This window comes from Saccoglossus kowalevskii, chromosome 21, assembly GCF_978046115.1.
Source record: "Saccoglossus kowalevskii chromosome 21, keSacKowa6.1, whole genome shotgun sequence".
NCBI lineage: Eukaryota > Metazoa > Hemichordata > Enteropneusta > Harrimaniidae > Saccoglossus > Saccoglossus kowalevskii.
In genome coordinates, this window is record NC_140661.1 from 5,442,200 (window position 1) to 5,460,997 (window position 18,798).

The 18,798-nt window shown below is 32.9% G+C and overlaps 1 protein-coding gene across 2 annotated transcripts in view; it reads left to right on the forward strand.

Moving 5' to 3' along the window:
* LOC100369846 (SMAD family member 4) overlaps positions 1-18,798 on the forward strand; it is an 89,917-nt gene that overhangs the window by 29,638 nt on the left and 41,481 nt on the right. For both annotated transcript variants that reach the window (XM_085494974.1, XM_085494975.1), the window contains exons 2-3: positions 9,180-9,354; positions 16,389-16,418. In XM_085494974.1, the coding sequence (XP_085351100.1) occupies positions 9,180-9,354; positions 16,389-16,418 (205 nt within the window). The remainder of the gene's footprint in view (positions 1-9,179; positions 9,355-16,388; positions 16,419-18,798) is intronic.

An 18,798-nucleotide genomic window follows, 5' to 3' on the forward strand; every position in this document is an offset into this window, starting at 1 on the left:
AGCCCGTTTAGCAAGTAATATAACCTGATTTGTAATAGTACTAAAATTTCCATCCCCAAGTAGTAATTGATGTTTATCTGGCAGACTGTTTAGATTTAAAAATTTGCCCCAGTTATGAAATACTTTACCCCAAAGCTCCTTTGAATATTGGCAGTCTACAAATAAATGTAGTAAAGTTTCATCTGTTTTTTTACAAAAAGTACACATGGGAGATGATGCATAAGCTGGGGACATTTTAAATAAAATAAAATTAATATATAGAATATTTCTCAAAATTTTACAATAAAATGCACGTGACTTAGATTCTATTGTAACCTTGTACGGAAGTGCATACAATTTTTTCCAGTCTAAAGTTATAGTAGGAAACAAATTTTGGTAGTATATTTCGCTTTTCGGGGAGGAAAATTTCCTTTTAACTAGTATTTGGGAAAATATTCTCGTAGACATTTTGCTAATAACTATAATTTTACCATCACTAGGAACACTTACCGGGAGAGTGGGTCTAACAACATAAGAACGTTTAATATGCCAAGTTTTCGGAATTGCATCCACAAGACCAAACCATTTTAAAAAAATTGTCGTGCCTTCCAAACGATTAACCAATAGATCCCAAGACAGAATTTTACCATTCTTATCATATAAATCCGTAATATAAACTATACCTATGTTATACAATTCCCTATAAAAGATAGATTTTCCTTGAATAATAATATTTTGATTGTTCCAAATAATCTCACTTGCGATTTCTTGAAGATTTTCCGGGGGTTTATGTAAATTTACTGACGACCATGCATGAAGAACAGACTCATAAAAGGGTGGCAAGTTTATCGGTAACATTTCCCTATTAAAATTACACTGGAACAACAAATTTGCTCCACCTACCGAATTAAGATACCAATCAAAAACTTGTTTCCATGGATGGTAATTTTTATCAAAAAACTTTTTAACCCAATTTGCTTTTGCTCCAACACACATGCTCAATAAATCCGGCATAGCCAAACCCCCCTTTAACATATTACCAATCACAGTGTTTCTGGCGATCTTATCAGGACCGTTCCAGAGGAAATTATAAAACATCGAGTTGAGTTTAACTAATACTGATTTAGGAACGGAAATAAGGTTAAACGTATACAGTAATTTGGAAATAGCTAAGGATCTAATAACTTGTATTTTACCGAGTAAAGATAAATTACGACAAGCCCAAAATTTTAAAAGCTTTCCAACTGACACAAGATATTTTTCACAATTCATTGAAGTCGCAAGATCATCGTTATATGAAAAATATATACCGACAATTTTAACACAATCTGAACACCATTTTAATTTTAAAGGTTCGTCTTTTCGGTGTCTCCAGCTACCTATCCACATTGCTTCCGTTTTATCCGCATTTACCCGCAGCCCAGATACAGTACTAAAACAGTCCAATTTGCTAAATAGTTCCGTAGCAGAAGCCAAGTCTCTAACAAAAGTGGTGAGATCATCTGCATAAGCAGTGTATTTCACTTGATTTGGACCAATCTGAATACCATTTATTTTATTATTTTCAGATATAGCATTTAGTAAAGGTTCCAAACTTAAAATAAACAAAGCAGGAGATAAAGGGTCACCTTGTCTTACACCTCGATTCATGTTAAAATACCCAGTTGAAAAGCCTTTGTTCATTACACAACTTGAGATATCAGAGTAGAAACAATGAATCCAGTTAATAAATGACTCCCCAAAATTATATTTCTTTAGAACAGCAAAAATGTATTGCCATTCCAAAGAGTCAAATGCCTTTTCAAAATCAATGCAAAATAAAATTCCAGGTATATTCCTGTCTTTTGTGTAGTTCATAAGGTCATCTATCAGACGTGCACAGTCACCTATATATCTACCTTTAACAAAAGCAGACTGGAGTTCAGAAATAAGGGAGGGTAATACTTTCTCCACTCTCAAGGCAACACATTTAGCCGCAATCTTATAATCCAAATTTAACAGCGATATGGGGCGCCAATTTTTAATGTATCTGAGGTCCTTTCCTTCTTTAGGGAGTAATGATATCACTGCCTGTCTTTGTGTAATTGATAATTTACCCACCTCATACCCATAATTCAATGCTTTCACCACACAGGGTCCCACCAAAGCCCAAAATGTTTTATAAAATTCGGCACTAAGACCATCATTCCCCGGTGTTTTATTATTTGGAATTTTTTGCAGAGCCTCGTAAGCTTCCTTCAATGTAATTGGACCCTCACACAAATTTTTGTCAGATTCTTTTAAATGGGGAAGTCTCAATGGGTTCAAAAATGTCTCAATGTTTGTATTATCAGTCACAACTTTTGATCGGAACAATTCTGAATAAAATTTCCCGATTTCTGATAAAATATTTTTTTCCCCATGTATTATATTTCCTGATATATCAATTAAATTATTTATCTGAATTTTAGTCTGGTTAGTCTTTTCTAGGCCTAAAAAATATTTTGAATTTTTTTCCCCAAATTCGTAGCAATCTGCTCTCGACCTAATTATACACCCTTCCGTTATATAGTCATATTCTTCTTCTAGTGATTTTCTTTTGCCTTCAAGCCTATCCAACAACTGTTCCGATGGATCCGAATTATATTCCAATTCCAAGGCTAGTATTTCAACATTTAGTTTCTGAATCTTCTTTCTTTTTTCTGCAGCTCTTTTCTTTGAATAGGTAATTGTAAGACCCCTTATACGAAATTTCATTAAATCCCAAATTAGAAGGGGATTTCTCAGATTGTTATATTTTTGTAACCATAATGGAAAATTGTATGTGATTTGTTCGATATACACGCTATCATTCACTAAACTAGAGTTAAATTTCCAATATGAGGGCCCTCGTTTTGATGTTTTTATTGAAATGGAGAGAGTTATTGCCAAATGATCTGACTTCAATCCTGGTTTCATTGAAGAAGATAATACAGAAGATTGCAATGATTCACTAATCAAAAAATAATCGATTCTACTCTGTATGAGTTCAGGTCTGTAACGACTCCATGTAAAGCAACGAGAGTTTGGGTTTTGTATACGCCAGATATCAATGAGGCTAAATTTTTCCATTAGTTTATTATACCAATCTAATGATCGCCGCCATACTCTTGGATTCCCCCCTTTACGATCCAAAACAATATCCAATGCATAATTATGGTCACCTCCCCAAATTATTTGAGTATCAGGGTTAATATTCATTTTGTGTAGATTTTTGTTAACGTTTTAATTGCTAGCTATAGGTGTATTCTACGCAAAATATTATTCTCAAATTACAATATTAATTGCGTCAACAAAACTTTGCTTTTATTGCTGTGCTTGAGAATTGATCGGCTTACAAGACTATTAGTTACATTTGACATCGTAGCACACTATCTCATAGGGTCAATCAAACTGTATTAGTAGTGAGATCGCCACACGTAAAGGTTGTAGAGTCGACTTGCATGCGGTCTAGCGCTGACTTTATCTAAGCTGCAACAAGATAACGTAGTTGTGAGATAACATTAGCATCAGTGACATCAGTACACGCTTTTCAAATGCCTTGCTCTTTGTACTTTTCACTGTTATGTCATTTTGAATACTAACATTCGTGCAATTCTGAAATCCGCTGTTGTTAAGCGAAATGCAGTAGATGTATGTTATCAGACATGTACATTTTTGATAATGTTTCCCATGGAACCCATCAGGTATCGCGTCTCTCCTCTAGAGATTTAACGCTGATACATGCATGCATATGCTTGCATTGATAGCAATCTCCACAATGAGTTATTATTGTTGATCAGTGCTAGGATTTGGAAAGATCGAGTTTGTATTTAGAAGCTTAGTTTGTAGTCCCATGATATTTATGGTAATCATCATGTTGTGTTGGTACTTGCAGCCATGCAAATAAATAAACGAGCAAGCGAGTAAGCAAACAAACGAGTAAAAGAACAAACGAGCGAGTAAACGAACGAACAAACAAACGAGCGAGTAAACGAACAAACAAGTGAATAAATGAATAAGTAAATAAATAAATAAGTTATTGAGTGAGTTAGAATGTGTGTGTGTGCGTGCATGCACGTTAGTGGTATCAACGTTGTGACGACTTTCGTTTAACTTTACACCTGCCAAGTGACGGTGGACTTACCAAGTCGCAACCCTCACTATTTTCATGATTTATATTAATCAAATTTAAGACTAGTTTGTGTAGCTTAGGTTTAGTAAAGGAGGAAGATATGTTTGCATTCCTTAGGCTAAAAGTCCTAACGATGGTATTTCCAGATTAACACCAGTTGTGAATGACACAATAAACATTAGTTCTCAATTCTGATGAAAAGACCAGTTACTCACCTACTCACTGCGAAAGCTACTAACTAAAAAGCCACTCATTGCAAAGATACTAGTTTGTATTTGTATTATATTCCTTCTGAAATCATACTTTCTATTGCTGGTAATTTGCAAATGTTACCAGCTATACATGTATATCTACATAAACTCCTATGACAAATAACTTTCATTTATTGTTACCACATTATTATGCATTACATTGTACTGTTAAATTTTCAACAAACATCAAGTAAGAAAAAAAAGAATACCATTAAATACTTTATTTTAGCTGAAATTAATTTTCGGTGGAAAGATGTTTTGGGTGTTTTGTACGAAATTTTTTTTTTACTGATTTTTGACGAGTTAAAAGTAAAATATAGGATAAAAAGGTATATTCATTGGAATTTATTTGCATTTAATCATTCCTTTAGCGAAAATAATGAAAAATGAGTTTCAAGCAAAAATAAAGTATTTTACAGTAGTGAGAAACGTATTTATTACTGTGGTCATTGAAATAATGTAAACTGCTTTATTTTGGTAAGAAAAAGATTTTTTGTGAAAATCATGAAATATTGTAGTGAAATTTTGTCTTCATTATTAATGTTGTAAAATCCTGAAATTGCAAAACTTTCTAGCAGTGAAAATTAATTCGTTCACGTGGCTCCTGGGATTCAATCACTGAAAAGCTACAGGAAAGTAAAAGTTGGAGTTGAACATTTTTTTTATGACTACGCATTTGATCTGCTCTATGTGCTGAACAACGTTCTATGGTTAGGTCAGTTTTATCATTAATATCACATAAATATGACAACCACTGTGTTTGAGTTAACAATTTAAAACAATCTATAATTGTTCTTTTTACTAACTGTCATTGGACATTGATGTAAATGGAAAAATTAACGACTACTATTTTTCTACTAGTTTTCAAATTAATTTTCAGTAAAAAGAAAATGAATGATTTCACCCTTTGCTTCTCATAAAATAAAGTCCTCTATTCAAAATGTTAATAGCTCCATCAAAAGACAAACACAATTACATACATTTTAGGGGGGTTTCCCTTGGAAAATTGGAGATCCAGTTGGTGAATTGCATGAAAAATAAATTTGCTATGGGAGGAAGTGAAATAATGAGGAAAATTTGCCTGGCATATGTGAAAAAAATATTTCGACATTTGTAGGTTTCCTTTTCATTAGACTCACTTCATCTGAAACGATCAACCCTTCTCTTGTAATTATTATTCAAATAAATTCTATTGTCTCTTTCAGTGCTTTGCTTTCAATAAAAAATAATCTTCCACCAGGGACTCTCAATAGCTGAACATCTACACGTGTATGAAAATTGCCAGCATGCAGCACAGTGTGAATGAAAAACATATTCTATTTTCTTTGCAGGGTGTCTGCCAATAATATTAATAAAACTGCTTTTACTGCGGTATATGAAATACATTAACCAAAAACTATGATTTATTATAACTTAAATGAGAGATGACATCATTGACAAATTTAGTCAGATTGTTTTAATTGCTGAACTGGAACCAGTAATTAATAACTTTTAATATATCCATGAAGCGTTTATTACGCTGTCATAAACTGGTATGATGTATTGGAATATTCAGTAATTACAATATTTATTATTTATGGGTCATACTTGTACATTAAAAATAATTGCTGTTTAGTTCTCGAGCTTATAGATACTACCCTGTGCAGATGAGTTTAGATATGTCTGCACCAATCAAAACTTTTCACATCCATAATTCATTGCATACATGTATATGCCTGAACCAGTCATGCTAACTTCAACATAGACATTAAATAATCATTGGGTTTGAATTTTGTTATTTTCTCTGATGAATAAAATTCATTGAAATAAATCCATGTGTTTAAAATCAATCAAACTCACTGTTTCTGTGCCAAGTGAAAAGCTCAACCATCGAAATAATAAGAAATGTCTGTAAAAATAAATGATTTTACAGTAATATCCATCGATACCCAATGATTAGTCACATGCAAACTTCAGATATTCACATAATATATAGTTTTGCATATTGTAAATGTGAGTTTGTTTTGTTATTCAATTTTGAATATAGCATTTCTGCAATTCAAGAACAGGATTTTCAGTCACACGTGTGTATTTCTATAAAACGTAGTACATCATAGCAATCTGATGCACATCATAACACTCTGATGCACATAACAATCTGATGCACATCATAAAACTCTGATGCACATCATAGCATTCCGGTGCACATCATTTGTTTATTAAAAATGGCTGACTGATGGACATTTATAGAAGTACTTGAACTGGATCTCAGTCAATGCATGAATAGGGCTGATTTAACCTTGGTACACACCCACACAAATGAACATAAATATGACATCAGGATATTTTATTTATGAGTTACATTCAAAATTTACATTTTATACAGATATTTCCAGCATAGTCCAAATGGGCATTAATTCTTAGCATGGTGATAGACTCAAAACATTTCCACCATTCTATAGCCAATACTCCCATTTTAGTCCAATTAATTGCAATATTGAGTCTAGGGAATATTTTCTGGTGCTTCTCAATGTAGAATTGTGTTGTTTCAATGATTGGCATGCGATTGAGAATAGAAAATGTAATTATAATATTTTGGAGTATTCTTTTTAAGGTCATAACATAGCGTGCATATTGTGATTTAATTTCATCTTGTTATAATATTATTAATAAACCATCTGCTGTCAGGGAACGTTTTACTGAGCTAACTACATCTTGAACACCTCATAGCCGATAAGTTCAAGGAAGGAAACAAACAGAAATGTACATTTATTTGTAGTTGTATCGTGTATTTTAAATGTCTCTTTTTAACCTTTTCACTACCAGACTTTCTCGCCAAAATTTGTCTGCACTTTTTTAGCTCCGACTTCTCAGCCGATAGACTGCTTGTTTTTATTTCTTTCAATGTTTCTGGAAATGAACCCTAATTTTAGAGCCAATAGACCAAATTTGGTTTTTACTGAAATTTTGGCTATATTTGTCCAAATCTTCTGATGGAAAATGAAGACTATAAATTTTGTGAAAAGAGGGAACTGGTGGTGAAGTAAACTATGCATTGACTGTCAGTTATTGGCCAAAACTTAAATATCGAATTTAATGGAATACATAATGTTTCCTCGCTACTTTAGTCGTTATCATTTAGAAATTGTACTAGTGAAATGTACATTATCCAATTTCACATTTTAAGTCTACGTCAAAGTTTGTGAGGATGTTGTTGATGCGTTTTATGGGATATAAAGTAAATTCTGTTATCAATATCATAAATGTACATTCATTTCTAGCAGACTAAACAACATTTATTTTGGCATAGCTGTTTTTATATTAATGATTACAAGAGGTCAGTTGTAGTATCATGTTTTGTTATGTTTTGTATTCCCAACAGATGGGCAGAATGCCATAATATGTATTTTTACTGAACTGTGACTCACCTGTAGGTATATATATATTCAGAGTACAGGGCCACGATATTTCTGTTTCATTTCAATTCTATACTTTCAATTGCAATCCTCAAAAATTGTCTCAATCTGTGAAAAAAGGTATTTTTGCAATTTGTTTAGCGGCTTTCACGTAAATCCCTATCTCAGTCTCCGGATGTTGTTGAAATTCAAAGAATATAAAGCTTTTTAGAGTGATTTTTATCTGTGTGACAAATTTGGGAGTAAATAGGTTATTTTGTGGGCCTTAAACTTGTCATTAATATTTAATGAGAAAAAGGACACTTCCATGAGGATTGAAACCAGGAAGTTGAAACTACTTCAAAACGTTGATATTTTGCTGTTATCAGATTACGGATTAAAGTGAATGTATAAAATATTTACCAGCATTATGTTAAGCTTTGTAACGTCCACATGTCAAAAAAAATATTGTTAGCTTTTATAGATCTCAGTATCAAATTTAGTATAGAGAAAGAACCCTTAGTTTCAGGTAATTTGACCAAATCTGTTCATTCTTTGCATGTGCCTAATACTTTGTCAAAGACATATGCACACGCAGTGATTTACTGATTCAATCTAAGATGGCTGACTGGCAGCCATTTTGTGGTATCTTATGCATGCTTTGTCAGTATTGGTTCAAATTTGGTTCATACATTATACATGTACATTTAAGATTACATGTCCATGACAATTTGTTTTACAATCAGGGCAAAGATGGCTGACTGGTGGCCATCTTGCTTTTTGACCATGCTACTATATCTCCAATGCTTAGGGATCATTTTCAATCATTTTTGGCCTACTGGCATCCATCTTGTTTTTTTGAAAATATGGTATCTTGGACAGGATTTGTCGGTTTTCATTAAAATTTGATACAATCATCATACATGTTGAGATGGTTTCATGGTTCGTATCTCTGTACATGAGTCTTGACAAATTTGGAAACAACATGTGCATGAATATTATATTCTGTTTAATTTCTGAACATATATTATGATTTTGGAAGAGTCATTTACTTAATACATCAAATTTCTGTTGACCAGCCAAATAGTAAATTATTAATTATGCTTTTGGTTCATATTACTTATTTTTGGCATGAATAACATTTCCCCTTAATCCAACAGGGACTATGCCATGATATGTGACTTGTTAGGTAATATATTAAATATAGTAGGAAGTAGATTGGACATTTTTTTTTATTTCTTCATGAACAACTTAACTGTTCCCACCCTGAAAATGGCCACACATCTTTTCCTTAGTACAGTATTGGAAAATGCTAGACCATTTCAAATGTTTTGATAGAGATGTGATGATGTGATTGTCTGGTGCACTAAAAAAATAAAGATTAGTACATTGTATTATAATGCAATATATACATGTTTAATGTATTCTTTTATGTCTTTGCAGGTTGCAGGACGAAAGGGCTTCCCTCATGTCATTTACGCAAGGCTGTGGCGGTGGCCAGATCTGCATAAAAATGAACTTAAACACATGAAATTTTGTCAATATGCATTTGATCTTAAGTGTGACAGTGTGTGCGTCAATCCCTATCATTACGAACGCGTTGTTTCACCAGGAATAGGTATGTATCTATCATCTTGATCTGACACAGGACACAACTTGACATTATCTTGATCTGACACAGGACACAACTTGACATTATCTTGATCTGACACAGAACACAACTTGACATTACCTTGATCTGATATAGGACACAACTTGACATTATCTTGATCTGACACAGGACACAACTTGACATTATCCAGATCTGACATAGGACACAACTTGACATTATCTTGATCTGACACAGGACACAACTTGACATTATCTTGATCTGACATAGGACACAACTTGATATTATCTTGATCTGACAAAGGACACAACTTAACATTATCTTGATCTGACACAGGACTCAACTTGACATTATCTTGATCTGACACAGGACACAACTTGACATTATCTTGATCTGACATAGGACACAACTTGACATTATCTTGATCTGACACAGGACACAACTTGACATTATCTTGATCTGACATTGGACACAACTTGACATTATCTTGATCTGACATAGGACACAACTTGACATTATCTTGATCTGACACAGGACACAACTTGACATTATCTTGATCTGACACAGGACACAACTTGACATTATCTTGATCTGACATAGAACACAACTTGACATTATCTTGATCTGACAAGGACACAACTTGACATTATCTTGATAATGGTTATGAGACTTGCGTTACTAGTGGATGGAATCAGTATGCCTGCTGGAATGAGTTATGTAGGTTTATAAGCACTTGTTTTGTACAGACGTCCTTATTTTGGTACCTTCACAATTAAGGTAGAGATGCAGTTTACCTGACAGGTATTTTAATTAGTTAATTAGGAAACCAAGATGACCTCCCTTGTCCACAAAACTATATATTTTCGGAAAGCTTATTGGATGAATTTTAAAGTTTTGTTAGTATTTTATTTTTATGGACACTGTAGTTTGAAATATGCACAAAAATGTGCTTTTTTGGACAAAAGTGATTTAAAAAAAATTAGCTGCTAAACCATGCTTCTGTTTCCTGTCAAAATTGGTTTATGGGTACATCTGTTTACTATGAAGAAAGCGCCAGCTTGAAAACTGTCTACCAGTTGTCAATTTTGTAGGGCAGCAGCTCAAATTTCACTACTTCAAGTTTATGCATAAATTAAGACCCAGGCTAGTTTTCTGTACATTGCTGTAACACTATTCAACTAAAAACAATGCCCCCCACAGCGTTTTGAAGATAAACACATTGTCAATCATTTGTGAAAATTTCAAAAGAAAAGGTCAAAGCGTCTAGGAGCAATTTTTTTTTAAAGTTCTGGAATGTGCACTAAAAAGAAGCTGAGATAATTGCTAATTTGCATAACAATTAACTCAGTAAGAAGTTTGCTAATGCTCATAATTAAAATGGCTGTTACAGTTTCAAATTTAAATGTATTATCGTTTTGTAAAAAGTTAAATACAGTGCATAAATATGGAGATCCCGTCATTTCTTTTTTTCACCATGTTTTTTTATATTATTTATGTACAGCCTTGCTAAATCTTGCTAAGCATTCAGAAGAGATAAGTTTGCACCTGTTATCTATATTTTAAAATCGTTTTTTTGAGTATGTTCTACTATTCACAATTCTACACAATTTCAACAGTCTATAGCCAAGACTTTTTGGATAATAAAAAGCAAAACAAAGAAATTTCACTCCAAAGTGCCCACGAACCTGCATCTCTACCTTAATTTTTATCCAAATATTCAACACAATGTTTTCTAATAAGTCTCTGTATGCAGTCTGAATAACTGAGAATATTAATACAGGTTATGTGCAACAAATATTTTTTGTTTGTGTAATGTTTTATGTTTCCTGTAACTGGAAAATCTCTTAACTGTTAATTAACATTCAAGTTACTAAATTTGAATGTTAAACAAAGCATAAAATCTATGTTGCCTGAAACTCAATGTCTGGTTAACTCTTAATTAAAATTTGTGTTATTAAATGTGGACATTCAACAATAACAATAATGTATGTTGCCCGTGACTCAAAGTTGTGTTAACTATTAATTGAACATCAAGTTATAATTTGGACAAAGTCTTGCAAAAGTAGGCGTGGTTTCTAAAATATGGGCGTGGTAATTTTTTCGTAACTCGATGTCCGTAACTCGAACAATTCAGCACCTCAATTAAATGGCATTACCATTCTTACAATTGTAGTATGATTGAAAATACATTGCTAATTGAGTTCCAAATGTTTATTGTTACAATGTTAATGTCTCAAACCTACTTCTAAACATCATCTGAGTGGCTTTATATGATTTAAAATCCTACCATCATATTGTGTTAAACATTTCCAGCTATATGTATGTTGTTGACTGATTTGCTATGCATGTCTTCATTCATTTGTCATGTCTTGTTTCAATCATGCAATATTCTAGGAGCATGAATAGCAAGACAGCCTAAAACAATATGACATATAGCATACAGTTGTCAATTATAAATACTGCTTATAAACTTGAATAAGGGAGTGTAAAAATTGTCAATTTTTTTTCTAAAATTCTCCAATAAAAAAAAGGGGGAGGAGTTGATTTTGATTTTCATCATTAAAAAAAATTTAGTTGGGTGGTTTCCTATCGTCAAACATATGCTGCTTTTGCATGCAAAAGGCAATGGTGTATGTTCCTACATAAAACACCTTTTTTTTAAGAGAACACCCCTAGTCGCTTCAGGTTGTCACACTTTGTGATGCAAGGCATATAATATACCTGGTATGGATTGGTGATCCCTGGACAAGGTGACCTTTGTATTGCCTTATAGAGAATGAATATTCAGTCATGTCTAGACAAGACGAGTTCGTGATCAAGAAAAGTTTACAGGATGTCATTGTATTTGTTGAACCCAAAGAGTTGATTGGTAATTGGTGCAATTGATACAAAGACGGGTGGTTTGATTTCAATGTTTGAGTTCATAAATTCATGACATGTCAGAAGCATACCATATTTGTTCTTTAAGTATATGTACTTACATGTATGTGACTGACATTTTATGATTATCAAAAAAATAATATTTTAATGATTCAGTATACATCAGATGCAATTTATTTATTCATATGTACTTCTATTGGAGATGCGTTTTTAATAATTCACTTTTTATTTGTTTCATCATCACAGTTAATCATATTAGGGTTTGTCCATTGTCAATCATATCAACTTTTTATGACTTCTTCCTGAAAAGTGCTAGTTTGATTGCTTTAATACTTTGTGTATACATGTATTAACTTCAAGTGGACCTCCCATTATTTTTTTTTATTTTTTTTTATTTTTTGAAAACTACTCATCCAATTGCATTAATTTTGTTTATGTAAGCTAAAGTTTTCGTAAAAAATTATACTTTTTACTTTTTGAAAACTGCTCTTTATATTTTTTAAATTGTCATATTGCTTTTTGAAGAGGACAGGAGCTGTTGGTATAGGTGGTTGTCATCATGCGCCACGCAACACCTTTTTCTTCAAATGTCTTGTTCTTGTAAACTAAAAACTCTATTGCTTTTATACTTGGTACATTCGTTCTTGGGTGAACTTCTATAAGATTTGATAAAAAAAGTTATTATCGTCTGCTTTTTGAAAACCATCATTCTGATTGTTTTCATATTCTATTAGATGGACCTCCATTAGATTTGAATATTTTAATACAATATCTTCTATTCTATAATTGTAGCTAATATTTTTGCTAGTTCGATTGATTTAATTTGTAGTATATGTATATTATGCTCAAATATCATGGGTATGTGGTTCATTTCTCTTTCTCACCCAAAATTTTCTTATATTCTTCAATATTTCTGGGAATGAATTTTAGAGCCAACAGACAAAATTTGAGTCAATTTTCAGTTTTTACTCAAAATATTTGACTATTTTTGTTCCAATCTTCTGATGGAAAGTGCAGACTGTAAGCAGACTATTTTTTGAGGAAAAGAGGGAACTGGTGGTGAATAGGTTAAAGGAACACAATTCACAGACTCATTCTATAACTGGATCCAATCAGTAATAAAGTCAAATTTATTTATCCACAATCTTATTTACCTGTAAATATGCGTGTACTTATTATAGTTTTGTTGTTTTGTCGTTCCCTTGTTGGTTTTTTAGTTCAAAAATGTTGACAATAACCGAAACAAAAATCTGTGGCATGTACATTTTTAACTGATGACCAAAAGCTGGAATATATTTTCTCTGAGCCTAGCCCTTATGTTTGTTGGTATCGTAATGAAACATTTAAAAGGAAGTCTAAACGTCTCAATTGTGGTACTGTCAGTTTTGTCTGAATGGCTATATTGAGTGCAGTATACACTGCTATGCGTGTAATTGATATACAACTATTAAGAGTAGGTATGCACATCAATCATTCTTTGCTTTCAGGTGTCATACACTTCAATTGACTGAGTAGTGTTCTCTGAACTGACCTTGTCTACAACTGCACTTATCCAAGGCAAGGTCAAAGTTTAAGTGGAAGGGAACCCTAATTTGTGATTTGGTTTTGTTTTGTTCAGATAACTGACACTTGTAAGTCTTGACCTGGGGCAGGTAGAGGGTAAATAAATGTTCAGATCAAGTCCCTTTCTCTGTTGAAGACAATACTGTTTTAAATACTCTATTGTTCTGTACACCTAGTCTAATTTACATAACAACACAATATTTAGGATAGGAACAATTGTCTATTGTTATATATTTGCCTATGAATATAAATTCTTCCTCATTATTTAAGTAATTTTCAATTTTAAAATATTGCAAAGTTTATTTCTTTAAGTTGATTGTGAAATATATTTTGACTGAATCATCAACGAATATAGCGAAAATAAATATTTTACAGTATTCCAAGTATTATGGAATATTCAATTGAAATTTTATAGATTATGTTAGTTTTTCAAACATCAAATCGATTTCTGAAACTTAAGTACACTGATTATTGTAAACTATTCGCCTGAAACTGCATATTTCTGATCAATGAATGTGCATCAAATCCTCCCTTTGTTCATGGAATTAACATTGTTATACATGGTTGCCAAGCAACCAGAAATGCCAAAATTGTGCCATTGTAGATATAAAAATGACTGAGCCGTTAGTTTTCATTTCTTATTATACTTTTTTTTCTCCCCGCAAAGTGATATTTTAAACAAACTTTTTGACTGAATCATGACTATGTACTGTAAATATAGATGTACATCTGCTAAGGATGTTACCATGGAAACATAAGATTGTGAGCTAAAGTCTTGTTCTTTGCTGTAAATGATAATACCATGTATATGCAGTGTGAATCTGGATGAGATTCTAAACCTTTTATGAAGCCCTGAAAACCATTTCAATTTTGTCAGAAACAAATTTTCAATGAATTTTGTGAGTTACGTACAGTTTTCTAGCAATGAAAATTGAACATTTTGCAGGATTCATATTTAAAGACTGTGACTTAAGTCGTGTACACCAAGTACAAGAGTTATGTCGTATCTTGTATGTTTGCGTATCTGTTACTAGATCCAATTGCATTTAGCATGCGCTAAGGAACACCTAAACTTGTAACTACGTTTACTCAGTACAGTAACCAGGAAGGTATACTAGTATTAGTTAGTTCAATGGTTATAAAAGAATACCAAAGCAAATTCAGAAAGTGCAGATTGCAGAATAACAGGAAGTAGTACAGAGTCTCATTGTCAGGCTAATTTTTTCCAGAGAATAATGTTCCTGGATGTGCTCACATTGATTGTCATGTCGGAAATGGCATACTGACATTAATAGTTATAGGAATATACAATGTAGTAGTGAATTGTCATGAGGTACAATGGCATTTTGGGTGCTTAGCCCAGACTAAGCAACCAGGTACACTTTGTAATAGCCCCTGCTAAGGGTCTAGACCATATTATAAAAAACAGATCAGATTTATTATGTACTTTAACCATGGTGCTAATGTTTTTCACCTCTTAGTCTATGAGAAGTGAACACATCCAATATGTGAAAGCTTTGAAAATGTAAATACATTAAACAGTACCATATTAACTATGGCTGTTATATTCACTAACGTTTTTCTCCGCTCTTGAATTTTACCAGACTTTAAAGGAAATCTTGATGGTTAGCGTAGTAAATAAATTGGACATACAATCAGTGCTGTATCATATTTTATGCTGATTATAGTGTTGTTACCGTGGTTCTTGGTCCATTGTATAGTTATAAAATAGCATTTTAAGATGTGAGGGAATAGGGTGAAAACCAATGCTTCTATCTGTACCTGTTCACTGTCCACAATTGAATGTTCTCTCATTTAAAATACCATTGCTAGTTCGACAATGTCTGTTGGTCGTCATGCTGTTTTCTATTTTGCAATTCACACAGTTATTGAAAGCATATTTTTGATGAATATTTAGTTGCTTTTTGGATCTTTGTGTCAGAAGGACAGCAACAGATTGGTTGCAATCATCCTTTTGGAAAGGTGATTTGTTGAAACTGACATTCAATCTCTAGTACATTGTGCAATTTAAAATGAATAGGTAAAATGAGATTAAAATGTACCTGGCATGAGTGTGTACAAACACGATTGTGTGCGGTGAGTGTTATTGTATGTGTGGATATAGACATGGCTTTACACAAGTATGTGAGTGTGTGTGCTCACATAGTAGCAGTTAGTGGTTATGAGTGTAAATATTCAATAGTATATGTGCACAATGAGTAAACCTGAGTCACATTGTAAGCATGCAAAGTTATATCTGAATATTGAATGATATACAAATGTCTGAATTACTGATAAAAATGAAGTATCTCAAATTTGATTGAATTTGTATTTATCTCTTCTGTAACTAATGCTTTCTATCGTTCACTTTATTTCACTTACCGGTACATGTGGGTGATATTTTGTGTTGTGTTTTTTTTGAAAGAAAGAATTTCATAATTTTGACACAGAGGGCAGTATACTGCTGTTATTTCATATTGTACCCGACAGCTGACTATTGCTGTCAGGAAGATTCTAAAACAAGATGCATTTCTGGCATGTCAGAACTATTTATGTTTTTATTTCAAAACTCTCATATATATATTTTTTTATTTTGATAGATTTATCTGGGTTGACACTTCACCAAACAGGTAAGTCAATTAAACTGTATATTTGATGTCATATGTATATGTAATACCTTAAACAGACTGGTTGTGAGAAATTACACTTGCAGATTTCTTTTTAGACTATATACAGGTAATGGAATAGCAAGTTGCTGTTTTTCAATACCATCTTATTAATTTTAACTTCTGTGTAGTACTATGCTGAAACGGGTATGTAAGGGCGCCCTCTATAATTGAACCTCAGAAGATAACAAAGTACATTTTTAACTCGTCTCAGTAGCATGGGATTCTTACCATGTTTATGACGATAATGAGTTGGCAAAATATAGAAGTTACTTTGTCAATGTCATTGCTTGCACTCAATCCAAAAATTGCTCCATACTGATATCCTTGCCATAACTGGTCAATCATGTTTAAATTTTCTCACATGTTTGCATAAATTCTTTACATGATCCAATTACAAATGATCAATTGATAGCTATTTTAGTATTTCTGTCATTCTAGAACCAGATCTTGGTCTCGTACAAGTATATGCATGGATTTCATTCGAACTTGAACATTATGTGACCTTGATGAAATTCAAAATGGTATTCTAGTATACCTTTTGTTGTTGGTTTTGAATCACTCGACAATGATCATATTTCAATAACACTTTCAATGTTATGGTTATTTCATTAACACATTGCTTACTTTATCTCATAGTGCACTAGCAATCATGGGAAAGCTTTAATAGTTTTGTTTTAATATATTTTTAAAACTCGGGCAGAGAGGGGAAATTTAATGATCTTCAAATCATGACAGAACGTGGTAGAAATAAAATTTCTATTTCTTGTTCATCAGTGATTGGTAAACAGATTTTTATTTCCTGTCATCATTAATTGTTTTTAGTTACTGCCTTTTTTTTTATTGAGATTTTAAGATCTTAATTGTTGTCACATGATAATGTTATTATCAAATCCTGCCACTAAAGGGGGAGGGTTGATGATTTAAATTACAGTGTACTGTGTTTTCATTTATGATGGTGGGAGGGAGATTTGTGAGAGGGGTATTTAAATCATTTTTTTTTTTTCTAAATCGAGGAACAGTGGTGCGGCTTGATACTCTTACTTAATTGCCGATTGAACTTTCAAGTCATAAATATATTTTTTGAGCCGCACACTTTCGTGCTGCCGTACAACATGAAATCTTTTTCAAATGTATTTTTTTCTGTGAAAACATCCCAGCAACACCAGCTGACATTGTGTCTGGAAACCAAATACACTAAAATTACTTCAAAAATATTTCAATGGTGATAGATTACACTGTTAAAACGGCACAGAACCCTTCTGATATGGAGTTTTTAGGTCAAATCGACATGTTGATTCTGTGCTAGCTACTCCTGCGAGATTTGATTTAGTTAACGTGAAGGGTCAGCTGACTTATGAAGCAGGAGTTCTCGAGACTGGATGTACTTTAACCCATTGGTGCGAAAGCTTTGACAGGAAGGTCACTTGTTGTTTTTCTTGACGCTTGGGCATTTAAGCATGTTGACCCGCGGCACAAAACTCACTCTGCTCCCACGCCTGTGTGGTGCTCCCTCTTGTTCATTTTTTCTAGAAATATCCCTGTAAATGATGTTTGTTGTATGCCTAAGCAAGACAAAGAAACCATTTCCCATTATTCATCATTATACAGTTTTTTGATTCTTAGTAAATTTTGAGAAAAAATTCTCAATTTTCTACATTCAATACTGACAAAAAAACAGTAATAACCATCGTAATTTCTTTTAGTTTTCTACTAAAAAGTATTCGAAAAGCCACTACCAAAATAATACAATTTATTCTCAAAACTCTGTTTCTTTCTGTGCTTTGTTTTTCAACATTCTATGTTGTATCATCTATATTATAGTCTGTTAAAAAATTACAAATATGTTCGTTATACCTTTTCAGCTCCGCTGTCGACAAAGTCGACACAGCGGAGATGTTCATATTACTGATTGTCGTTGTCGTCGTCGTCATCGGAGTCGGAGTCAACTTTACAATTTCAACTTCTGCTTCGAAACCGCAGGTCAGAATGTTTTCAAATTTGATATGCAAGTACCTTGGATAGTTTTTTTTGAGATTTGTTCATTTCATGTCAAAATCTCAAATTCTCTATTTTTAGTTCCCGTTTAGACGAAGTCCGAAAACGGGGACTTATAATTCGGTCTCCATCCGTGCGTCTGTGCGTTCGTCCGTCCGGAGTCATATCTCAGAATCCCTTGGACCAATTCTGTTCATTCTTTGCATGTGCCTCGTACTTTATGGTGGGACATATGCACATGCAGTGGTTTAGAGATTCGATTCAAAGATGGCCAACTGGCAGCCATCTTGTTTTTTGAAAATGTCGTATTTTGGACATGCTTTGTCAGTTTTCATTCAAATTTAGT